The sequence below is a fragment of the Erinaceus europaeus genome, chromosome 14 (genome assembly GCF_950295315.1).
Source record: "Erinaceus europaeus chromosome 14, mEriEur2.1, whole genome shotgun sequence".
NCBI classification, from domain to species: Eukaryota; Metazoa; Chordata; class Mammalia; order Eulipotyphla; family Erinaceidae; genus Erinaceus; species Erinaceus europaeus.
The window spans coordinates 45,849,695-45,875,872 of NC_080175.1; the positions used below are offsets into that span (position 1 = coordinate 45,849,695).

Sequence of the window (26,178 nt, forward strand, 5' to 3'; positions counted from 1 at the left end):
GGCTCTGAGCCTTCAGAAATCCAAGTACAGTGCTGACCATCACTCATTTGGCACTGAGATAGGAGGGGGAACACCTTGTGTCTGGAGAAAACACAGGGCTGCAAGTGATGAACTCATGATTGAGGAAAAGAACCAACAGTGAACACTGTATCTTAACCAGTAAGGGTGTTTCTGGCAGGAGTAGATAGCATAATGGTCAGGCAGAGACTCTCATGCCTGAGGCTCCAAAATCCCAGGTTCAATCCCCTGCACCACTATAAGCCAGAGCTGAGCAGGGCTCTGGTAAAAAAAATGAACAAATCAGTAAAAAATAAAAGGTGATTCTGTTTTCTTTCCTACCTCTTTTGGAATTTTGTTACTGCTGGGAATTTACCACTTTAGGCTGATCTTCTCAGAGAGACAGAGCCAGAGACAGGGAGGGAGAGATACCACATGCAGTGGGGGCCAGGCTTCACCGGCGTTTTGTGCTCATGGCAAAGCAGGCTCCTCCTTGGTGAGTTGTCTCGCCACTCTACTTCTGCTTTTACGATCCTTGCTGACCAGTTTCATTGTTGAGCAAAAGAACAACCTTTCTGGAAGGAAATGCATGCCCCCTACTCCCTGGGCTCAGCCCCTCTGGCCTGCTGTCCTCAGGGTCAGCTCAGTTCCCTGCTGCCTCCCTCAGCGTCCTGCCCTTGCTCCCCACTGTACATGTCAGCGCATTTCCCAGGCTGTCCTTGTGCTGTAGCTCTATGACAACAGACCTGTGCAACCAGCCCCCTCGAAGGACAGCGACTACTCCACTTTGTCTCTCCTCTCCTGGGGGAAGGCCCACAGCAACCCCTCTGTGCACTCTGAGCCGCTGGCACTGCTCATCAGTTCTGTCTCTAGTCATGTCTTTTCCAGAACCACAACCGGGTGGGAGCAGGGGTTCTGCACTCTCCTTGGTGTGCAGGGTCCTGTGTCAGAGACAACTACCCACCCCTTCTGGCACCAAAGGCCTCATGGGCAGAGGGGCTGCCAGCCCTTCTTGCTGCCCCTCTGACATCCATAATGGGAAGGGAGGCAGCAGCCTCTCCCTCAGAATTGATTTGTAAATGGAGAAATCATGCTTAGTGATGTGTCTGTAGGTGTCTTAATAATATTTTGTGTGAATTCTTTAAACATATTTGTAAGTAGTACTTTTTAAAATATTTATTTATTCCCTTTTGTTGCCCTTGTTGTTTTACTGTTGTAGTTATTGTTGTTGTTGTTGTTGTTGGATAGGACAGAGAGAAATGGAGAGAGGAGGGGGAAGGCAGAGAGGGGGAGAGAAAGACAGACACCTGCAGACCTGCTTCACCGCTTGTGAAGTGACTCCCCTGCAGGTGGGGAGCCAGAGCTCGAACCAGGATCCTTACACTGGTCCTTGTGCTTTGTGTCATCTGCACTTAACCCGTTGAGCTACAGCCCGACTCCTGTAAGTTTTTCTAAAATTTTTTTTATTTATTATTTATTCCTTTTGTTGCCCTTGTTTTATTGTTGTAGTTATGATTGATGTCGTTGTTGTTGGATAGGACAGAGAGAAATGGAGAGGGGAGGGGAAGACAGACAGGGTGAGAAAGACAGACACCTGCAGACCTGCTTCACCACCTGTGAAGCGACTCCCTCTGCAGGTGGGGAGCTGGGGGCTCGAATTTGGATCCTTATGCTGGTCCTTGCGCTTTGCGCCATGTGTGCTTAACCCGCTGCACTACCACCCAGCCCCCGGACTTTAAAAAATCTTAAATCTATTTATTTATTATTATATTTAGAGACAGAGTGAGGGAAGGATGGAGAAAGGGAGGGAAGAGAGAGAAAGAGAGAGACCATAGCACTGAAGCTTCCTTCCATGCGGTGGGGGCCGGGCTTGAACCTGAGTCACATACAGCACACTTTCCAGGTAAGCTATTTCAATGGCCCTGGCTGGGACTTCTTGCCTTAGGGCTCTAATACTTCTGGTGGACTCCTTTCTCCTTTTCTTTACTCCAGATAGGAGACAAGGACAGAGAGAGAGTAGGAGAGGGGTGGGCAGTAGCGCACCAGGTTAAATGCACATAGTTCGAAGGACAAGGACCTGTGCAAGGATCTGGGTTTGAGCCTCCATTTCTCACCTGCAGGAGGGTTGCTTCATGAGTGGTGAAGCAGGTCTGCAGGTGTCTCTCTCCCTTTCTATCTCCCCTTACCCTCTTAATTTCTCTTTGTCCTATCCAGTAAAATGGAAAAAAATGGCCACCAGGAGCAGTGGATTTGTAGTGCCAGCAATGAGTCCCAGCAATAACCCTGGAGGCAAAGAGAAAGACAGACAGACAGAGAGAAGGAGAGACCCCACAGCACTGCTCAAACTGCTCGTGAAGCTTCCCCTGTGCATGGTGTCCCATGTCGTGGCTGGGGGCTCACCCCAGGTCCTCACACATGGTGAAGGGTGTACTCTCAGTCTGGTAAAAACCTTTCTTAAAGATGGAAGATCTGAATGTCACTTCACATTCCTGCTCCACCCCTTCTCCAAAGGCCACCCTCCTCTTCAGAATAAACTACAAGTTTATCACTTTAGGCTCTTTAAACATATCTACATGGTTATGGATTGTTTTATGAATATTCCTGGCAGACTGAAGAGACAGTTCACCTGGTAGGGCACGTGCAAGGCCCTGGTTTGAGTCCCAGCATACACACCTTGGCGACAGAGAAAGCTCTACTGCTGAGGATCTCTCCCTCTCCCTGCCTCCTGAGCTGAATGAAAACACATCCTGGAAGCAGTGAAATTACACACATGATGCCCTGGCTCCTCAAAAACAAACAACACATGAAAAACTACTTCCTAGAATCTGACATGATACCCATTTGACTTTTTCACTGAGTAATGAATCTGACGGACCTTTCCACATCAGTACAAGTTCTCCCCCGTTATCAGCATGTTGCTCTTGTCATACAGGAAGCTGCCCTGGAGTTGTCCCCCTGCCCCTATTGGCACTGAGGCCTCACATCCCCTGTATTTCCCCAACACCTACAGGCATGCTGGCCTTTAGCGTCTAGGAGAGAAAGGTATAGTCCGTTTGCTTTCTCCATCTGCCTGAACTAAAGCAAGGCCTGGGCTGCCTGTATATGTGGCTCTGCATTAGGGCTCAGAGAGCCATGCTCTTGGGTGAGTTCTAGGAGCAGCAGGCTTGGGGTATGAACCTGGGTGAGTTAGGATGAACCAACAAAGGTGAGTAAGGAGTGGGGTTACTGGGAGGGTTTCAAGTCCAGACACACTGGGAGGGACGGTATCTGTGCCCCAGGGATTCTCTCACCTTTCTGAGATAGAGCACGGAAGGGGCAGGGCTGAGACACTGCAGCAGCAGCAGCAAAACTATATGGCAAGTTGCGGAAAACATGATGAAGCCAACCTCTGGTCTTGAAACCACAGCCAGGAACAGAAATGATTAGCATGTGTAGCCACATTTCTCGAGCTGGGAGTGTTTTCATGTTCAAAAGGACTGTTTTTATGCTTCTCCTCTAATCTGATGGCATTTAGCCCCGGCTTCTGCTAAGCACCCAGGTAACAGCCACAAAGATGCCATTAATCGGAGAACAAAAGGACACTGCCACATGAAAGAGAAACATGGCATCCCCTGAGAGGACGTGATTCTGAGAAAGGAATGTAAGAGCAGAAGGGCCCAGCCAGGCAGCCACACCAGCCCCTGCATACTCACTTCTCTATCAAGTCCAGCGTGACTCCAGGCACCAGGCTTACACATTTCTGCATGCAGAACCTGCAGAGAAAGAAGACAAGGGCAATCACACCAAGGGAATTCTACAAGTTCAACAGTCCCTGAGACAGTGCCAAAAGACCAAGGTAAGGAGTGGCTGCCTTGGTAGCAAAAGGAGATTTGAGTTCCGGTAGCCTCTGGATCCGTGAAGAAAGTCCTCTGTGGTGGGCAGGACCCTGGTGACACTATAAGCTTCTGAGTGGGGGTGGGGGTAGGGGTAGGCAAGTGCCAAGAGGTGGAACAGAAAAGAATGCTTCTGCCTACAGAGTGGAGAGACTAAATTTTTCTTTCTGTTTTTCCTTCTTGAAAAAGGGCTTGGGGTGGGGGCAGGAGGGTGAACAGAGCCCCTCCAGGCACACAAAAGAAATGTGCCAAGGAGACAAAGGAAAGCATATTCAGTAATATCATTTTAATTATCATCAAATCACACACGCCAGAGCTGAGACTTAATATCCGGAGAGTGGGGAGAAGGGAGTGGGAGATGCCCAAGGTCCCCTCCTCGCAGGGGTGCAGGCACAGCTGGAGTGAATGAAAGGTGACAAAGCCACAAGGTGACTTGGTGCTTTTACAGGCAGGAAGCCGATGCTTCTAACACCCCTACTTAAAAATCTAAGAACAAATGAACTGCCTCTGAAAACATGGAGACAGCTGTGGGCACACAAACAGACCCATTTATCATAGGCTGTCATGTGTCACTCAGTGGAATGAGGACCAGACGAGAACTGGAGGGTGGGCGGGCCAAGGGCCAGGCTGTGTTCAGGGAGAAACTGAGTGACATCTGGAAGAGAGGCAGAGAGGCAGACCTGGGATCCTCACACACAGACAGCCCCTGGGAACCCTGTGACAAACTGAGAGCCACTCCCTGGGGAAGCTGGGAGAAGTGGCCTATCTGGTTGGCAGTGGGAGACAAGAGTGCCACCATGGCAGGCCTGAGTGCTCCAGTTGGTTTGTATAGGACTCTTGCTTCCAGTGTCCACATGGTAAGAGTGTGGGACCAGCCCCAAGAGGGCCCTGGTCTCACTAAGCCAGGAGCCCTCAGTGCACAAGTGACATCAAGAGGGAGGCACACTTCAGGCTTCCTCTGAGCTGTCTCTTTATCCATCACGTGCTTTTGGATCAGGACCTCTGGATTCCAGTAATGGCAGACTGATTTCTACCAGACTAATCCTTATGCCAATAACAATAATCATACTCTGGAAACACTATAAAAAATGACCACGAGGAAGCAAACAGGCAGGAGAGGAAGAGAGAGGGCCTTAAAAAGAAAAGTGGGGGAGTTGGGCAGTAGCACAGCGGGTTAAACGCACATGGTGCAAAATGCAAGGACTGGTGTAAGGATCCCGGTTCAAGGCCCGGCTTCCCACCTGCAAAGGGTCGCTTCACAAGCAGTGAAGCAGGTGTGCAGGTGTCTATCTTTCTCTCCCCGTCTCTGTCTTCCCCTCCTCTCTCCATTTCTCTCTGTCCTATCCAATAACAACGGTATCAATAACAAGAATAATAAAAATAAATAAATAAAATGTATTTTAAAAAAAGTGGACTGAAGAGTCTGACTGGGACCCCTCAGCCTGTTCCTGGGTTTCCATGATCCCTTCATGGATCATGGGGCGGGGGGAAAGGAGAGGCTTTGGGAACTGCCCAGAAGTCTTAGGCTCCTTGCACCACAAAGGTAGGTGGTCTTCAGGATGCTTCAAGATTCTTACAGAAACAGAGGGAAAGAGCACTATGTTGAGAAGAAATTTACATTTATACCACCAGGACACTGCACATCTTGAGAAGATAAGAGACAGGGATGTAACAATCTCCAGTGGTCATGTGCCCCTAGTACTTAATGATTCCTCATCTTTCCAGATGATGAATTCTTACAGACACAGACCCTACCTCTGGGACTCTCCATTCTGTTCCACTGACTTTAGTGTCTGTCCACTCTTGTAATACTGAGTTGTAAGTTAAGGAGAACAGCCCTGGAGGAGGAGTGGAAGAGCATAGGACTCGAGGACCTGAGTTTGCCCCCAATACCATATTATGTCAGAGTGATGCTCTGCTTCTCTCTCTCTCTCTCTACACACACACACACACACACACATATATCTCAAAGAGGTTTTTGGTTGCTTTCTATTTTCTGATCTCACCATAAAGTGTCAAATCCCTCAGTTTATTCAAATTTACCTTTTTTTTTTTTCCAATTTACCTTTGTATCACCCAGTAAATAATGTGTCTGTTTTTTTTTCCCCACTAGAGAATTTTGAGTGATTTCACTCCTCTTACAGATTTTCTCCCCTTTTGTTTCAGATAGAGAGAGAGAGGCAGAGAAGAGACATCACAGAACCACTCCACTGTGCCCCCCCCCCCTTTGTATGTTGCTCCTCTGAGGTAGCCAGGGGCTTGAACCCAGGTCCTTGTACCCGGTGATGATATGCTCTACCAGTAAGCCATCTCCCAAATTCCCTTCATTCACTCTTGTGAAGTTCTACAAAATGTTCTTTCTGTTTGTCCAACACATTCTTGGCTAGTTGACGAGGCAATGGTCATTGCCTGTTATTGTTACCAACTGCTTGTCATATTTGCTTTCCTTCCCAGAATTTCCTTACTGTGTATGTAGCAGGAAGCAATCTATATATATATATTTAATATCATGGAAATTATCATGTACAGAACACATAAGCCATGGATATGAGTTCAGGGAATAAGAAAGTGAACACATCCAACACTCAGGTTAGGAGTTAGCACATTTTACATCTTGAACACCATCTGTGTCTCCCTAGTGATGTCTGCCACCCCACCCCCACCCCGGGGGCAGCCATGTTGCCTCTGATGGTATTGATTTGCAGACAGGTGTTTTTCTCACAGTCACTTGGCTGCACACTCATGTTACTGCTAATCGTTTTCCAATGGATTTTATCAGTTTTCTACCCCCAAAGATAAAGTGTAGATCATACATAATTCAAACTTGCCTTCTTACAATATACAGACCTGTCATTTCATTTTCTCATGTAATTATTATATTGACTCACATTTTCAGAAGTTTGCTGGGTGAATTAAAGCCAAGATGCATACTTCTCTTAGTTCTAATGATGCTAATGGAAACATTATGTTGAAGCATTAGTGTATGAAGATGCCTGCTAGGTTAGAAGGAAAAGTCTTTCATGCAAAAGAAGTATTCTATCTTTATTATAAATTTTTATTAAAATTTAACCTGTTAAAGTGATGAACTATGTTAATTGGTACCCTACTATAAAGTCATTAAAGTTATTCTGGAATGTATGTGACTTGAAAAAGTTTATTATTTCCTACTATACTGTAGAGTCTAAGTGCTGAAATGTTATTTTGAACTCAGGTGTGTGTGTGTGTGTGTGTGTGTGTGTGTGTGCCTGTATTTGTCAGGCTTGATACCCCAATCATGGTAACTTTAGGGAAAGCACTTAAGAGTTTTTACTTGCTTAATATGGCATACGCTTAAATGTTATTTTGTTACTGTTTGTTCTAATCCATATTGCAAACATTCACTTGTAGTTTGAGTCTTCATTGGGAGATGCTTCCCTATCATTTACTTTATTTCTTTCTGTTCCCCATCATATCTACATTACTTCTGGTTGATTCTGAAGCAACTTAGTATTTCTTTCTTTTTTAATTTTTAGTTATTTTTATTTATTTGATAGAGAAAGCCAGAAATTGAGAGGAAGGGGAAGTAGAGAGGGATAAAGACAGAAAGGCACTGGAAGCACTGCTTTACCACTACTGAAGCTTTCCCCCTGCAAGTGGGAATGGATCTTGAACCTGGGTCCTTATGCATTATAATATATGCACTCAACCAGGTGCGCCACCACCTGGCCCCCGCTACTTAGTATTTCTAATGACTCTGGAACCAATATCACATTCAGTGGTGGAAAACTGAAAGTGTTCCTTCTGAGATCAGGAACAAGACAAGGTTACCTACTGTTACCAATAATACTCAACAAAGTCCTGGAAGTCCCATCCATAGCAATTAGGCAAGAAAAAGAAATAAAAGGGGTTGAAGTTGGAAGAAAAGAAGTAAACCTATCATTACTTTTAGGTAACATGTTAGTAAATGTAGAAAATCCAGACAAATCCAGCAGAAAACGCTTACAAATTATTAGGCAAGGTAGTAAGGTCGCAGGCTACAAAATAAAAATACAAAACCTGGTGGAAGTCCTCTGCAAGCAATAAATTAGAAGACAGAAAAATCAAGAAAACAATCCCATGTATAACAGCATCCAAAAGAATTATGTATCTAAGAATAAATTTAACAAAGGAGATAAAAGATATAAACACCGAAAACTATGAGTCACTACAAAAAGAACTTTTAAAAGAAGAACTTCATACCCAAGGCAATATACAGATTTAATGCAATCTCTCTTTACAAAAATCTTTTATTGTATCATACACGACCTCAACATAAGTTATGTCCTTTGAAGTTATTTATATATAGCTTATATATGTATCTTATAAAGTAATGCCATCGGTTGCTTCTGTTCTCCCTGGTCTAAGCTTTTTCTTTCTTTTTAAAAAAATATTTATTTATTTGTTTGTTTTCCCTTTTGTTGCCCTTGTTTAACACTGTTGTGGCTATTGATGTCGTTGTTGTTGGATAGGACAGAGAGAAATGGAGAGAGGAGGGGAAGACAGAGAGGGGGAGAGAAAGACACCTGCAGACCTGCTTTACCACTTGTGAAGCGACTCCCCTGCAGGTGAGCCGGGGGCTCAAACCGGGATCCTTAAGCCGGTCCTTGCGCTTTGCGCCACGTGCGCTTAACTCACTGTGCCACCGCCTGACTCCCTGGTCTAAGCTTTTAGGAGAGCCAATATTTCAAAGAACAAGTCATTATTAGAGATGTACTAACAATTTGAGCCCACTGTTAAAATTCAATATGATTACCAATTTGAAGTCTTAAGTGCTTAGATTGAAAGAACATATACTTAGCCTATCAAAAGTTTGAGACATTCAATCCATTTCCCCCTCTCATATTAATTAAATAGTTATTTGTGAGACTATAAGTTAATAGGAGTGTATATTAACACCATCCCCCCCCCCCCCCCCAGGGAAGCTGAACATCTACTCTCACCCTCCACCCAGAGATTTTTACTTTGGTGCAATATTCCAAACTCATGTCAGATCCAGCTTTGAGTTTCCCTTTCTGTTCTTCTTTCTCAACTTCTATTTATGAGTGGGCTCATCCCATACTCGTCTTTCTCTTTCTGACTTATCTCACTTAGCATAATTCCTTCTAGCTCCACCCAAGAAGGGTCAGAGAAGGTGGGTTGATTGTTCTTAATAACTATGTAGTATTCCATTGTGTAACTATACCACAGCTTTTTCAGTCATTCATCTGTTGTTAGGCACTTGGTTTGCTTCCAGGTTTTAGCTATTACGAATTGTGCTGCTATGAACATAGGTGTACACATAACATATTATTATAGCAATAACTATCTATTGCCTTCTTAAATCCTAAGACAGCAGGAACCTCCCACTTCATCTATAAAGCCCATATTTCTTTCGGTCCTGGAACCTCTACGGTGGGGCTCACTTTACTGCATGCTTCTCTCAATTCATACCAACTGATACTGCATCTGCTAATACCAACTTAATCAATGCAGCAAGTACCACGTCGGCATGCTTCACTTTGGGTTGTGTTCAGAGATGTCAGGCATGGAATGTCAACCCTTCAGCCTCATTACACGGGTGAGACCTTTCCTTTCTCACAGGACTTCTTAATTGCATTTCAGGTGGTTCACTTCCTGACAAAGCCCCCCAAACCTAGATATAGACCAGGTCCCATGAGACAGGGCATATGTACACATGTATCCATAAATAAGGACAAAATATATACCTGAAAGCAAAAGTGCACAATAGTTTGCAGTGAGTCAATAAATGAAGCAAGCAAGTAGAAAGACCTAAAAAGATACCATACAGTACCTAATGAAATAGTTTCTACTTAGACCTAGATATCCTCCTCATCTACTTCCTATTACACTTCCCTCAGTTACTCCAAAGCTAACCTTGTCAGACAAAGTAAGGACTACAAAAGCTGAATAAGGGCAAGAGACTGGCATACTTTAATGATGACTCTTTAGTCACTACTAGGCCACCTATCATCTGGAGTCCTGAGATTCCCACAAAGACATCATGTGGGGCCTAGACCTCGAGTAGATCCCTCTCTCCACTGTCACTGGTCATTTCCATCAGGAACAGCATAATGGACCTCTTTGTGGTCCCCCATAGGACCTTGCCCTCAATGTGGATCAACAATGGTAGAGACTGTTCCATCCTCCAAAGGGAGGTTGGATAACATACCCTACCTACCACCTGAGGAAGATAGGTCCTGAAATTGGTGCAACCTGGAATGTTCCTACTCATGACCATAGAATGTGAGCTCGGACCTACAGGGATGCAGAGGTTACATAGGCTTCTATGCTGAATATGGGTCCCAGATCAAATCGATGGGGTTTTCAGTCAACAATATTTATACACCTTTCTCATATTTGGGAGTTATTCTCTTCTCTGATCCAGCTTTTTAGCCCCTTTTCAGCCATGACACAATCTCCCCAGACAGTAACTTGGATCCACCTGCATTATCAGATGTCAAGCTTAGGCAAAAACTAGCAAAGTTATGGGCCCCTAGGAATATACCTAAAATAGACCTACTAGCTATTTCCAAAACAGAAAACCCAAATCTTCTTCTGCAATATTCTTGGCTTTAGATTCATGATAAGTTAACAATTTGTTTTGCTTTATATCTTAACTCTTTTTCAACCACCAGGTTCCAGATGCTACCATGATGCCAACCAGACTTCCAGGGCAGACGATCCCACCAATGTGTCCTGGAGTCCTGCTTCCCCAGAGCTCTGCCCCACTAGGGAAACAGAGACAGGCTGGGAGTATGGATCAACTTGCCAATGCCCATGTTCAGTGGGGAAGCAATTACAGAAGCCAGACCTTCCACCTTTTGTACTCCATAATGACACTGGGTCCATACTCCCAGAGGGATAAAGAATAGGGAAGCTATCGGGGAGAGGATGGGACATGGAGTTCTGGTGGTGGGAATTGTGTGGAGTTGTACCCCTCTTATCCTATAAGTCTTTCAGTGTTTCCACTTTATAAATAAAAAGATCTTTTATTTATTAATATATTAGATATTGACAGAGAAAAACTGAGAGGGGTACAGAAGTGTAAAGAGGTAGAGAGGACAGACACCTGCAGCCCTGTTTCACTATTCATGAAGCTTCTCCACTGCAGGTGTGTGTGGGGGGGCTGGAGGCTTGAAGGTAGGCCCTTGTGCACACTAACAGGTGCACTCAACCAGGTATACAACCACCTGGTCCCCAATCTCTATGAAAATCCCAATGAGCAAGATGCCATGAACACTGATGCACAAATAAGCAAGGAGGAAAAGGTTGGAAACCAGAGAATCTCAGTCAAGCTGAGACTTAAGCTACAAAGCAGGTGGGGATTGCAGGGTGAAACCTTTTTCAGAGATTTTCAGAGCAGTTCTGAAGAATCGAGGCGGGTGGAGGGAGAGGAAAACAGAGGGGTTGCAGGGGGTTAAGGGATACAGTGGAGAAGGATGACATTTGGGGAGCTATGGAACTTGTATCTCTATGACAACAAACCTGCAATTTGATATTTTCTCAATAAAGTGATTACATAAAAATGTTTCTGGGATTTAAAAAAAAATGTTTCTGGGGACATTTGATTTCTTTCTCTTTGCTAGTTCTCTTTACTATTTTGTCACCTTAGCATTTATTTGTTTTTCCTAAGGCCCATTTCTCTGTAATTTCCTTGGGAGCCCGTATTTCCTGAGCCTTTTAGAACACAAGGCCTGTCTTCCATGCTCCTTTGCTGTACACTACACCCTCTCAGGTACCTGTGTGTCTATGGTTTTCTGCTCTCTGCTCACTTTTAGTCAGGACACTTGCTACAGGATCTGCTGACTCAGCATGTTGTTTCCCATTGCTGGTGGGTGCCTTGTGTATTGCTGGAGTAAAGTGGGGGGAGCGATCAGACCTAGAGGGGGTGGGTCTCCCACCCACCCCAAAGGGCAGCACACAGACAGTGCCTATCTTATCCTAGCGTCCTGTGACCTTCCCCTCAAGGCCACACTGGTCTTTTGCCTATCCTTTGCGTGGCAAGGCCTCTTCTGCATGGCCTTCCAACACACGGCTGCCCCACTTCCAGGCTCCCCAACACCCACACTGATCAACGCCTGGGGTGCTCCCTCTGTGTGCGTGCATGTGAGTTTGGACAAAACAACTCTGAGCACTGCCTCAGGATGTGTGTAAACCTACATCTCAGGAAACAGATGAGGCTATCTATGATGGCTGGAGTACAGGCTGAGGGGACAGCTGCCATTATAAGAAATGGCCCAACTGTTTCCCCCAAACACCGTGCCCTTTAGCACTTGCACTGGAGCATGACTGCCCTTGGCTGCTCTGCTACTGTCTTAGCAAGAGACGTCAGAGGATGTAACACAAGCTTCTAATTGTTATGGAGTGTGATCAGATGCTGTTTTCTTCATGAAGGATGATAGCCACCTCTCCACATGCTTATTTGCTACCCAAGTCCTTCCCTTGGCATAAGCCTTATGAATGTTTTTCAAACATTTTCATTAGCAGACTGAGGGTTCTTTATATATTGGGATGTGATAGTTTATTTTGCCATTTGCTGGTACTTTTTTCTAAGTTCTGCTTATTTTTCTCTCTTGACAGAGTTTTGCAAATCAGAGACTTTTTTAATTGTGAGAAAGCACAATTGATTATCTTGTTCTTATGTGAGTTGTGTTTGTGAAAACCCCACACAAACTCCTTTTGTTGCAGATGGAGGCCAATGACTGCAGATGTTTTTGCTGAAGACTCAGGCCTCTAGATAAGAGAGAGACAGCCTGCCAGGCAGGGTACACATGCCTCACCAGGTGTGCAGAGCAGCTCCAAGCTCTGGTGCCACATAGGAGGTGCAAGGGCACTCAGGAGAGCTCTTATTTCTCTGAAGGGAAAAGACAGGGAACAGTGAAATCATGCATAAGTAAGGCCCTGGCTCAACAAAGAGAAAGGGAAGGAGGGAAGGGGGAGAGAGGAAATATGTAGGCCCTCCCTTTCCTGTTGAATTGCCTATGCACCTTGGTTAAAGGTCAATTGATTGGATTTGTGTGACTCTTTCTGGACTCCCTGTTTTCTGTTTTATTGACATACGTGTTTATCCTTTTGCCAATACTACACTGTCTTAATGATTGTAGTTTTACAGTAGCTTTTGAAACCAGAGAGTGTAAGTCCTTAGATTTTATAATTCTTTTATGAGATTATCTGGATAGACTGACTTGTTTCTCTCACCCATGTAAATATAAAAACCAGCCTAACAGTATGTATCAAGAAGCCTGCAGGGATTCTGACGGAGATGGCTCTGACTCTACAAATCAATTTGGTGAAAACTGACATCTTAATGATGTCTTCCCATCCAAGGAATGTATTTCCATTTAATTAGTCATTCTTTGATTTCTTTCATTACTGTATTGTAGTTTTCATCATGTCGGTCATCCACATATCTGACAGAGACTATATACATCTTGTAATTTTTGTAGTACTACAAATAATGCTGTTTTCTTTCTAAGCTTTCAACGTGCACATGCTAGTGGAAGTATATGGAAATATAGCTGACTTTTGTATTGTTGTCTGTCTATTCTACAACCTTGGGTATGATCACTAACCATCTAAAACTGCTTGTGTTAGGGCCAAAAGGTAGTCCACTGCTGGAGCACTTGCCTTGCCAGTTGAAAAGTCCCAGGCCTGGTACCACATGGCAGTACCCTGGCACCAGTGAAAGCTCCATGGGTGATGGAACAGTGCTAATACATCTCTCCCTTTCTATCTGATTTAAGGAAAACAAAACAAACAAAAGAATAATAATAAAAAAACAGTCTAGGAGCACTGAATCATGTAAGCATGGTGTCCTGAAGCCACAAATAAAAAGCTTTTTAACTTTTTTGAGTTTCCTATGAAGAGGTAATTTTACCTTTTTAACTTCAACATGCACATGCTATTTTTTTGAAATATTTATTAATTTTTCTAGGACTTTATTAATTTTACCATAGCACTGCTAGATTCTGGCTTAAAGGTGGTACTGGGGACTGAACCTGAGACCTTTGGTGCCTTAGGCATGAAAGACTTCTAGCATATCCATTATGCTGTCTCTGCAGCCCAGAAAAAATATCTTTTTATCTGTGATTCAGAGGGAAAAAGCACTGTCCTGGCATATGAGGTGTCAGTGACTGAATGTGGGACCCTTCAAGTCCTGTGCTTCTACCACTGCACGCCCCTCCCAGTCACATATCTTACTTGTTTTGCTGTGTTTTTTTTTTTTCCCCCCAGTGGGTGGGTCTTACATTCAACAGCAGTGGAAATAAAGATATTGCTCCTTGAGACCCTGGTGGACATTCAGTTCTTTTCTTTTTGCCTCCAAGGTCATTGCTGGGGATTGGTGCCTGCATGACTCCACTGCATATGATGGTCATTTTTTTTTCTTTCCTCTATATAAAGGGTAAGAGACAGATGACTGATAGACAAACAGACATCCACAGAGAGAAGGAGCACTGCTTTACTGTTCATGAAGCTTCCCTCTGCAGGTGCTCCCAAGTGGTAGCCAGGGGCTTGAACCAAGGTCTTATACTTGGTAGCACATGCTCTTGCCTGGTGAGCCCCTGCCAGCCCCAGCACTCAGGATATTTCCCATGAAGGGTGATGTTAGCTGTTGGCATTCTGTAGACTTATTTCATTGGGCTGAGAACATCTTTCATTTTCTTAGAGTTTTAAATCAGGAACCAGTGTTGAGTCTGCCAAATGCTTTCCAATCCACTGATCACTCTTTCCTGGACTGACTTGCTTCTAAGTAAGGTACTTAAAGAATTCACAGTTGTGGAAATTAAGTTGTTTTAATGTTATCTCAATCCCTGGATTGAAGCACAGTGGCTGACAAATGCTTTTTACGATTGAGGTGATCATGGGTTTCCCTTTAATATATTAACAAATAAATGTCGCTCGTTCTTTCCTGGATGGTGAGCCAGCCTTGCCCTCCAAGAACAAAGACCACTCAGATAGGGGCTTTGTGCCTTGTTGCTGGCACCTAAGCCCCATGCAGTCTCTTCAGAGAGGTTACATAATGGCTTCCATAAGTGTTGCTGAGGAGTTATTCTGATGCAGTCTCCGCCCCCAGGTTTTACTACGCCCTGCGAAATCCTAGCAGTGCCCCCTTCAACCAATCCTGGCCCCACACGTCACCCCTGGTTGTCACCCAATAAAAAGCCCCCTCACCCCCCCCTCTCTGGGCTCTAAGCTCCCCCTCTCTCAGATCTCGCCCCCTTCTCCTCCCCCCCCCCCCCCCCCCCCGTGGTCAGGTAGTGGGGACGGCCATTGCCGACTGGCCCCACGTGGTCTGAACCACGCCCCCCCATCCTATAATAAAGATTTATGTACCCCTTTGCTCTGGAAGTCTACTCTCTTCTCCGCGGTGCAGCCTGACACCAGACCGCCACAACAACACATAAGGAATTACTTCTGGTTAAACTGTATCTGTGCTAAGGATGTGATTCACCAGGTGGGGATGGGGGAGCCTTGGTTGATCCAGGGAGGGAGCTGGCCAAAACCCTGTCTCAGAGGATAACAGCTGTGAACGGGATGGAGGTTGCATTCTCTTAAATGCTGGAACAAGGAGACTTAGAAGTTACATGCTGTGGACACGTGAGTAAGCTTCCTGTGAAGGCGGTGCTTCTACCACACTCTCCAAAAGGAAGGAGTCTTTCCTCAAGCTAGAAAAGAACAGCCCCCAACGGCCAGGAAGACAACTCACCTGGACAGTGTGCTGCTCTGTCATGTGTAACCCAGGCGTGACCTGTGGCGCCCCCCCACCCCGGTACTGGAGGAAGCTTTAGTGCTGTGGTGTCTTTCCTTCCTTCCACTACTCTGTCTCTCTTTTTCTGTCTGAAAAAGCCAATTTAAGGCCTTGTCTCTGAGTCCCTGTGCACTGGGCCAGCACTAGGGATGCTAGTCACAGTCTCCTACTCTACAGCCACTCAGATAACTGGGTTGTGATCTGGTGATAGGGGAGGGCCCGAGGGCCAGCAGGAAGTCCCCAGGGCCAGCAGAACGTCTCCAGAACAGAGATCCACCAACATCTCACTGAAGAGACACAGAGGACTCTACTAGCCTGGCCCTTTTGACCTGGTAAATACAGAGACTCTGGGCTTTTGACACTCCTCATTTGAGAGAAGTTTGGGATTAGGGCTCCAAGTGGCAGTAAACACACCATTAAAATCAAAACAAGCAAAGTCCAAAGCATTTCATTCAATCCAGCAGATTAAAAAAAAAATCCCAAGTAAACAACCCACTTGATACCACTGTGCCAAATCATCTACTGTTTGTGATGAAATTAGCAACTGTGCCATTTGGTCTTATTAGGAAAAAGGCAGGAGACTTTCCTAATTTATAAGCTTTAAATAGCTGCTGCTTCTAGGTCAGTAATCAGGACAGGACACACAAGGTACCAGCCCGTGTTCAAGGTTACCCTCTGCACTGAGGAGTCACTGAGGACAGAGATGATTATCCCATGGGGCTGAGGAGCACAGCTCAGTGCCTCATGGAGCGCTCTGCAATGACACCTGCTGGCCATGCCTTGTCCTATCTGCCTTCCTGCCCGTGGTGACCCAGCCTGGTGTGGCTGCAGGAGACAGCTTTCCCCAGGCCAGCATTAACTCTGTAGGGTGCTCTGTCACTGCATTCAAAACCCAAGGAGGTTCTGAAATCAAGACAAGTAGTTGTAAGGTGAAGGTTTTTAGAAAAGAAATGCATGTTTGGGTGCAAATACCACAACTTCTGTATATTCCTGCAACAGTCCAGGAAACAAAGCAACAGAGCATAGAAATAAGCAAGTGTGGGAAAATTGTCTACAGAGACTCACTTTATGGCTCAGCTTACCAGAGTAGATGGAGGATACTCAAGTTTATAGGGAAAGACTCCATGCAGACCCAGCTACATGGATGAGACAGTGTCAGGAAACCAGAGAAGGGAGGAAGCTGAAGTCCTGTGGTGAGCAGATGTCCTTCTTTCTGAAGAAGCCCAGCCTGGTGCGGTTCACCCCCAAGGTCACAAAGCTGGATGTAAGCCACTGCCCTAATTTGCAGGAGCAACCAGCACAGTCCCTCTTCCATGGAGACACTGCCCATAGCTGCCCACCAAGGACACAGATGCAAAGGCATCCATCCGAGATGCCCAGGGTTTCCAGGAAATGACACTGTGTAATTTGGTTTCTAGCTTGGTCAGGACAACTTCAATCTCCCAGTTGGATTCAAATCCTAATAAACTTACCATCACAAGGGACGTGTTTACTGGGTCCCCGTGACCACAGAGAAGCTTGCCTGGGGGTGCTGGTCCTTGGCTGGAGAGGCTGTGACAGAGGAAGGACTGCACAGGACACAAGAGGCACCCTGAAAGAACTGGCCAGGAAACTCAGGAGAACTACACCTTGGTGGGCTACAGGTGGGGTTGTATAGTGGAAGCCTTTCCACATTGTTCTCCTGATGAATTGGACAGACACAGTGAATAACTGTCACAGAACCCACAGAATGTAAACAGGACTTGTCTGAAAACTCACAGGGCCAAGCAGTATCTCCAGCTTGGCATTAGCTGCTATAAGAGAGGCTGAATTGAGCCTGGGGCTTTGGATCCTCAGGGCATGGGAGTCTCTGCACAAAACTACTGTTCTATCTCTCTTCCACCCTGATTTACCTCCTGGTCAGGAGTGAGTGATTAAGCTAAAAGGCCTTCTTATAGTTAAAAAGCCCTCAGCCTCCCACAGCCTATAGGGAAGAAAAAGAACAAAAGAGGATTTAATAGCCACTGTGCTTCAACTCAGGGATTGAGATAACATTGAAACAACTATTATTTCCTCAACTGTGAACTCTTTAAGTAACTTACTTAGACACAAGTCAATCCAGGCAAGAGTGATAAGTAGTTTGAAAAGTACTGAGAGAGGGACCTCATGTACCATATACAATGGTTAAATCAAGAAGACATATTGGAGAAATGAACCAGGACACAAGCCCAGCTAAAAGCCCCCCACAGGTACAGGCACAGAAGAATTAGATCAACCTTTAAACACTAATTGAGGAATTAGTCACAGGAGTGAGGAAAGAGTTTGCAAGTAAAGTAATCAGAAATGGGGAAAGAACAAATGAGACTACGAAAGAAAACACTATCTTGAGATAATTAGAAAGCTGAAGGCTGACATAGCGGAGCTAAGAGCACAACTAGCTGAATAAGTGAATACAGTATCAAAACGGTAACAAAACAGATGAACTACAGAAAACAGCAAAGGGGAGAAAGAATAGAACAAATGAGGCAGAAAACAGAATTAGCAAGATCGAGGATGAATTACAGAAAAATAAGAAAGAAGTAAGACATCTCAAAAAGGGATTAAGAGACACTGAAAACAACAGCAGAGACATGTGGGATGACATCAAAAGAAATAATATATCCATTATTGGCTTACCAGAAGAAGAGAGGGAGGGGAAGAAAGTATTCTATAGGACATAATAGCTGAGAACTTCTCTAGTTTAGACAACATAAAAGACATAAAGATTCAAGAAGCCCAGAGGGTCCCAAACAGAATTAACCCAGACTTAAAGACACCAAGACACACCATATTTAATATGGAAAGGAATAAGGATAAAGATCCTGAAGGCTGCAAGAGAAAAACAAAGGGTTACCTACAGAGGAAAATCCACAAGGTTAGCAGTAGATTTCGCCACACAAACACTAAAGGCCAGAAGAGAATGGCAAGATATCTATTGAGTGCACAATGAGAAAGGCTTTCAACCAAGACTACTGTATTCTGCTAGGCTGTCATTCAGGCTAAATGGAGACATAAAAACCTTCTCAGACAAGCAACAGTTGAAGGAATCAACTATCATTAAGCCTGCCCTGAAAGAAATTCTGAAAGGTCTCCTATAAACAGTCAGATCACCATAAATATGCCATATATCAGAACACTCTAAAAACTATAATAATGGTGTTAAAATATCTTCAATCTATGATATCCATAAATGTCAATGGCCTGAAATCACCTATTAAAAGGCAGAGTAGGAAGATGAATCAGAAAACACAATCCAACAAGATGCTGTCTACAGGAAGCCCACCTAACTCAACAAGACAAACACAGACTCAAAGTGAAAGGATGGAAAACTATTATACAAGCCAATGGCCCACAAAAACAGGCAGGAACAGTTATTCTCCTATCTGACATCATAGACTTTAAATGATAAAATTTAAAAAGATTGGAATGGACATTACTAAATGCTCAGAGGATCAGTCATCTAAATAAGCCATCTAAATACATCAAACACCTACTGAAAGGGCTACAGTAATATATTATCAGCAACACAGTAATAGTAGGGGACTTCAACATCTCACTCTCTCAACTTGACAGATCATCCAGGCAGAAAACAATAAAGAAACGAGGGAGCTAAATGAGGAGATAGATAAACTAGAACTATTGGACATTTTCAAAGCCATTCACCCCAAGAAAATGGAATACACATTCTATTCAAATACATATGGGACATTCTCTCCCATCCAAGTACTAACAAAGCCCAACCCTACTTAGCTTATGAGATAGGGCGTGTTCAGGGTGGTATGGCCGTAGACACACATGGGACATTCTCAAGGATAGGCCATAAAGATAGCATCAGCAAATTCAAGAGCACTGAAGTCATCCCAAGCATCTTCTCAGACCAAATCAAATTAGACTAACACTTAACAGTAAACAAAAGATTAGAAATAGTCCCAAAATGTGGAAAATCAACAGTACACTACTTAACAACTACTGTGTCAAAGAGGAAATAAAGGAAGAAATCAAAATGTTCCTGAGAGTTCAATGAAAATGAAGACACAAGCTATCAACATATTTGGGACACAACTAAGGCAGTACTGAGAGGGAAGTTCATAGCCATACAAACACACATTAGGAAACAAGAAAAGGCTCAAATAAACAACCTGATAGCACACCTTAAAGACCTAGAAGAAGAACAAAGGAACCCTAAAGCAACCAGAAGGACAGAAATCACTAAAGTTAGGGCAGAAATAAATAACATTGTAAATAAGAAAACCATATCAAAGATCAGTGAAAGTAATTGTTGGTTCTTTGAAAGAGTAAACAAAATTGACAAACCTTTAGTGAGACTCACAAAACGAAAAACAGAGAAGACCCAAATAAATCAGATTGTAAATTAAAGAGGAGCTATCACAACTGACACCACAGAAATTCAACATATCATGTGAGGTTTCTTCTTTTTTTTAAATTTTTTAATATTTATTTTCCCTTTTGTTGCCTTTTTTATTGTTGTTGTAGTTATTACTGCTGTTGTTGTTGTCATTGTTTGATAGGACACAGAGAATTAGAGAGAGGAGGGGGAGAGAAAGATAGACACCTGCAGATCTCCTTCACCGCTTGTGAAGCAACTCCCTTGCAGGTGGCAAGCAGGGGGCTCGAACCAGGATACCTTCCACTGGTCCTTGTGCTTCGCGAAGTGCACTTAACCCACTACGCCACTGCCCGACTCCCTCATGTGAGGCTTCAATGAACAACTATATGCCACCAAGCTAGAGAACCTGGAAGAAATGGACGAATTCCTAGATACCTATGAACTTCCAAAATTAAATAAAGAGTAACTAGATAATATGAACAGGCTCATCACAGCTAATGAAATTGAAACAGTTATCAAAAACCTTCCCAAAAATAAAAATCCTGGAACAGATGGTTTTACAAATGAATTCTACAAAACCTTCAAGGAAGAACTAATAGCTGTACTTTTTTTTTGCCTCTAGGGTTATTGCTGGGGCTCGGTGCCTGCACCATGAATCCACTGCTCCTGGAGGCCATTTCCTCCCCCCCCTTTTTTTGTTACCCTGGTTGTTTTACCATTGTTGTAGTTATTATTATCGTTGTTACTGATGTTGTTGTTGGACAGAGAGAAATGGAGAGAGGAGGGGAAGACAGAGAGGGGGAGAGAAAGACACCTGCAGACCTGCTTCACTGCCTGTGAAGTGACTCCCCTGCAGGTGGGGAACCGGGGGCTCGAACCAGTATCCTTCAACTGGTCCTTGCGCTTCGCATCATGTGCGCTTAGCCCACTGCACTACCGCCTGACCCCCAATACCTTTACTTTTAAAAGTCTTCCAGAAGATTGAAGACACAGGAATACTTCCTTCCAGCTCCTATGAAGCCAACATCACTCTGATACCAAAAGCAGACAGGGACACAACCAAAAAAGAAAACTACAGACCAGTATCTCTGATGAACATAGATGCTAAAATACTGAACAAAATTCTAGCCAACCGGATACAGCAGTATATTAAAAAGATTGTTCATCATGACCAAGTGGGGTTTATCCCAGGGATGCAAGGTTGGTTTAATATACGTAAATCAATCAATGTGATCCACCACATCAATAAAAGCAAGACCAAAAATAATATGGTCATATCAATAGATGCAGAGGAAGCCTTTGACAAAATCCAACATCCCTTTATGATCAAAACACTACAAAGAATGGGACTAGATGGAAAATTCCTGAAGATAGTGGAGTCTATATATAGCAAACCTACAGCCAACATCATACTCATGGTGAAAAACAGGAAGCATTTCCCCTCAGATCAGGTACTAGACAGGGCTGCCCACTATCACCATTACTATTCAACATAGTGTTGGAAGTTCTTGCCATAGCAATCAGGCAGGAGCAAGGAATTAAAGGCATACAGATTGGAAGAGAAGAAGTCAGTCTCCCCAAAGTCTCCCTATTTGCAGATGACATGATAGTATACACAGAAACACCTAAAGAATCTAGCAAGAAGCTTTTGGAAGTTATTAGGCAATACAGTAAGGTGTCAGGCTACAAAAGTCAGTGGCATTTCTTTAGGCAAATACTAAGTTAGAAAAAGAAGAAATCCACAAATCAATTCCTTTTACTTAAAGCAACAAAAACAATAAAATATCTAGGAATAAACCTAGCCAAAGAAGTGAAAGACTTGCATACTGAAAATTATGAGTCACTATTCAAGGAAATAGAAAAAGGGGAGTTGTGTAGTAGTGCAGTGCTCTAAGTGCATGTGACGCAAAGCGCAAGGACTGGTGTAAGGAAATAGAAAAAGCTACAAAGAAGTGAAAAGATATTCCATGTTCATGGGTCAGAAGAATTAACATCATTAAAATTAACATACTACCCAGAGCCATATACGAATTGAATGCAATCCCCATCAAGACCCCAACCACATTTTTTTGGAGAATAGAACAAATGCTACAAATGATTATCTGGAACCAGAGAAGAACTAGAATTGCCAAAATAATCTTCAGAAGAAAGGAGGAGGCATCACACTCCAAGATCTTATATTGTATTATATAACCATTGTAATAAAAACTGCTTGGTATTGGAATATGAATAGACACACTGACCAGTGGAATAGAATTGAGAGCCCAGAACTTAAGCCCCCACACCTATGGACATCTAATCTTTGACAAAGGTAATCAGACTACTAAATGGGGAAAGTAGAGTCTCTTCAACAAATGGTGTTGGGAAAAATGGGTTGAAACATGCAGAATGAAACTGAACTACTATATTTCACCAAACACAAAAGTAAATTCCAAGTGGATCAAGGGCTTGGATGTTAGACTAGAAACTATCAAATATTTGGAGAAAAATATTGGCAGAACTCTTTCCTGCATAAATTTTAAGAACATCTTTAATGAAATGAATCCAGTTACAGAGAATTCAAGAACAAACCAATGGGACTACATCAAACTAAAATGCTTCTGCACAGCAAAAGAAACCACTATCCAAAGACACCCCTCACAGAATGGGAGAAGATCTTTATAAGCCATACATCAGACAAGAGTTTAATACCCAAAATAAATAAAGAGCTTGCCAACCTGAACAACAAGAAGACAAATGACTCCATCCAAAAATGAAGAGAGGAGATGGACAGAATATTCACCACAGAAGCGATCCGAAAGGTTGCAAAATATATGAAAATATCCTCCAAGTGTTTGATTATCAGAGAAATGTAAATAAAGATAATAGTGAGATACCACCTCCCTCCTGTGTGAATGACATACATCAGAAAAAGCAGCAGCAACAAATGCTGGAGAGGTTGTGAGGACAAAAGAACCCTCCTGCACTGCTGGTGGGAATGTAAAATGGTCCAACATCTGTGGAGAGCAGTCTGGAGAACTCTCAGAAGGCTAGAAATGGATCTACCCTATGATCCTGCAATTGCTCTCCTAGGGATATATCCTAAGGAACCCAACACACCCATCCAAAAAGATTTTTGTATATCTATGTTCATAGCAGCACAATTTTTAATTCCAAAACCTGGAAGCAACCCAGGTGTCCAATAACAGATGAGTGGCTGAGCAAGTTGTGGTATATATAAACAATGGAATACTACTTAGCTATTAAAAATGGTGACTTCACCATTTTCAGCCCATCTTGGATGGAGCTTGAAGAAGTCATGTAAGTGAAATAAGTGAGAAACAGAAGGATGAATATGGGATGATCTCACTCACAGGCAGGTGAAAAACAAGATCAGAAGAGAAAACACTAAGCAGAACCTGAACTGGAGTTGGTGTACTGCACCAAAGCAAAAGACTCGAGATTACATACAGGTCCCAGAAGAGGATGACAGAGGACCTAGTGGGGGTTGTATGGAAAACTGAGATATACATATTATGTATGTACAAACTTTTGTACTTACTGTCGACTGTAAAACATTAACCCCCCAGTAAAGGAAAGCAAAACAAAACAAAAACCAACCAACCAAACAAAACCAAGTCCTGTCTCTGTTCTTGCCCAGGGCAGCAGGATCCTGATATAGCAACCTCTTCAGATGCCACTGGGGCAAGACATGGCTGTGGATGGTGGCAGTTGTTGTCCTGGGGAGGGACACCCTGGACAAAGCTCAAAACCATTGAGTGGTCAGGAGAGGGTCCTTTCCACCCACCCGTTTACTTCAGTCTCACCTCAGTCTTTTGTAAGTCATTTAAGCTCAGCTCTACAGGGATGCAGAGGCTAAATAGGCTCCTAAGCTGAATATGGGTCCCAGATCAGATCCGATTGATGGGGTTTACAGTCAACAATATTTATACACTTTCCCCATATTTGGGAGCTACTCTCTTCCCTGATCCAGCTTTCTAGCCCTTTTTCCAGCATGACATCATCTCCCCAGACAATAACTTGGGTCCATCTGCATATCAGATGTCAGGATCAGGAAAAAACTAGTTAAGTCATGGGCCCTTTGGAATATTCCTATAATAGACCTATGAGCTATTTCCAAAACAGAGAACCCAAAATCTTCATTGGCAATATTCCGGCCTTTAGGTACATGATTAGTCAATAATTTGTTCGTCTTTATATGTTCTCTTTTTTCAGCCACCAAGTTCCAGATGCTACCATGATGCCAACCGGACTTCCCAGGGCAGATGATCCCACCAATGTGTCCTGGAGTCCTGCTTCCCCAGATCCCTGCCCCACTAGGGAAACAGAGACAGGCTGGGAGTATGGATCGACCTGCCAATGCCCATGTTCAGCGGGGAAGCAATTACAGAAGCCAGACCTTCTACCTTTTGTACTCCATAATGACGCTGGGTCCATACTCCCAGAGGGATAAAGAATAGGGAAGCTATCGGGGAGAGGATGGGACATGGAGTTCTGGTGGTGGGAATTGTGTGGAGTTGTACCCCTCTTATCCTATGGTTTTTGTCAGTGTTTCCTTTTTATAAATAAAAATAATAATATGAAAGACTCATCATTTAAATTATTGGACTGTTGGAAAAGTCATGACACATTTTTTTCCATAGAAAAACAAGTTATGACTTTTCCAACAAACATATATATGGCCCAGGAGGTGGCACAGTGGATTAGGTATTGAACTCTCAGACACAAGGTTCAGAGTTTGATACCTGGCATCACATGTGCCAGTGATTCAGGTTCTCCCCTTTCTCATTAATAAATCTTTTTTTTTTTTAAGTGATTCTTTTTAAATTCAAGAAGCGCTTAACTGGCAGTCTCCTGCCATGTTTATATGGATTATACTCTTTCCCTGTTGTCTTTCTTAAGAATCTACGCCTTTGGGGGATGGGTGGGGTTCATCCTGTAGAGTGCAAGGACCTGGGTTCAATCCCCACCTCACACCTGCGGGAGGAAGCTTCACAAGTGGTGAAGCAGGGCTGCAGATTCTTTTTCATTCTCCATTTCTCTCTGTTGGAGTGGTAGTACAGATACCGAGTGCCAGTAATAACACTGGGGAAAAAAAAAAAAACAAGCCCCTTGCCACCCCAATCTCTTTGTCCCAAGTTCACTGGTGTCCAAAAGGGCAGGAAAACAGAGAAGAGAGAGGCAGATGAGTCTCAGTGAGCAGGGCAGGAGGTGGGACAGGGTACAGGGAAACTGCCACAGCACTGGGTTCCTTACTACCCCTCAACAGAGCTGGGCCCACGCAGACCTTGGATACTGGAGGTGCTGAGAGCAGCTGTGAGTGAAGATCACCACCACCTCCCACATGGGGACTGAAACTGATGTCACTGCACAGCTCTGGAGTCGCTGCACGTCTGGTGGCCCTGAGCCAAGCCTAGATTATGCTCTGAAATAAAGTGAGAGAAGGGATCGGCTGGAAGGAATTTTAAACAGGACAGAAGTAGCTAAGCTGTGCAGAATCCTAGCGCCTTCTGTTCTCAGGAGACTCACAGAACTCCCACCTTTCTGTAGGCAGGGGGATGGGGTCACGGAGATATGAATTTCCCTCTGCTACCCACACTGGCAGACTTCTGACCAGGTGATTTTGAGAGCCGAGGGTCACTCGGGGTGCCCCTGTCCTGAGGGTAGAGGAGCCAACACTGCATCTGCATTCCTTGTGGGTGTCTCATGTGGGATCATGGGAGGATGCCAAATATGGCTGCCACATGGCTCCTGCTGCGGGCACTGCACAGAGTGTGATCATAAAATCTGCCACCAAAAGGAGCCTTCTGAGTGAGCTCCAGTGTGCCATCTGAACCAGGGAAGGCCTCCCCATTCAAAACCTGGGAATTTTTCATTCCTTTACTTTTTAGCAGCAATGGGTTTAATGGGCAGGGAGATAGAATGGAGCTAGGAGGTGGTCATTTGGGGCAGGAGCTGGAGCAGAGTTGCCTAGATGGAGGTAGCAGGGGCAAGGAACTGCCTGTCTCTCTACTATCCTCCACCCCACCCCTTGCAGCCCCCACTCTGGGAAGGTTGAGACTGGAACAGTGGACTGGGTGGTGGGACACTCAGTAGAGCACACACATTACCATGTACAAGGTTCAAGGCCCTGCTCTCCACCTCCAGTGGCAAAGCAGGTGTCTCTCTCTCTCTTC

The 26,178-nt window shown here is 44.1% G+C and overlaps 1 protein-coding gene across 3 annotated transcripts in view; it reads right to left on the bottom strand.

The window, feature by feature from the left end:
• Positions 1 to 26,178, bottom strand: part of RPTOR (regulatory associated protein of MTOR complex 1) — a 352,764-nt gene that overhangs the window by 109,435 nt on the left and 217,151 nt on the right. For all 3 annotated transcript variants that reach the window (XM_060171822.1, XM_060171821.1, XM_060171823.1), the window contains exon 7: positions 3,690 to 3,749. In XM_060171822.1, the coding sequence (XP_060027805.1) occupies positions 3,690 to 3,749 (60 nt within the window). The remainder of the gene's footprint in view (positions 1 to 3,689; positions 3,750 to 26,178) is intronic.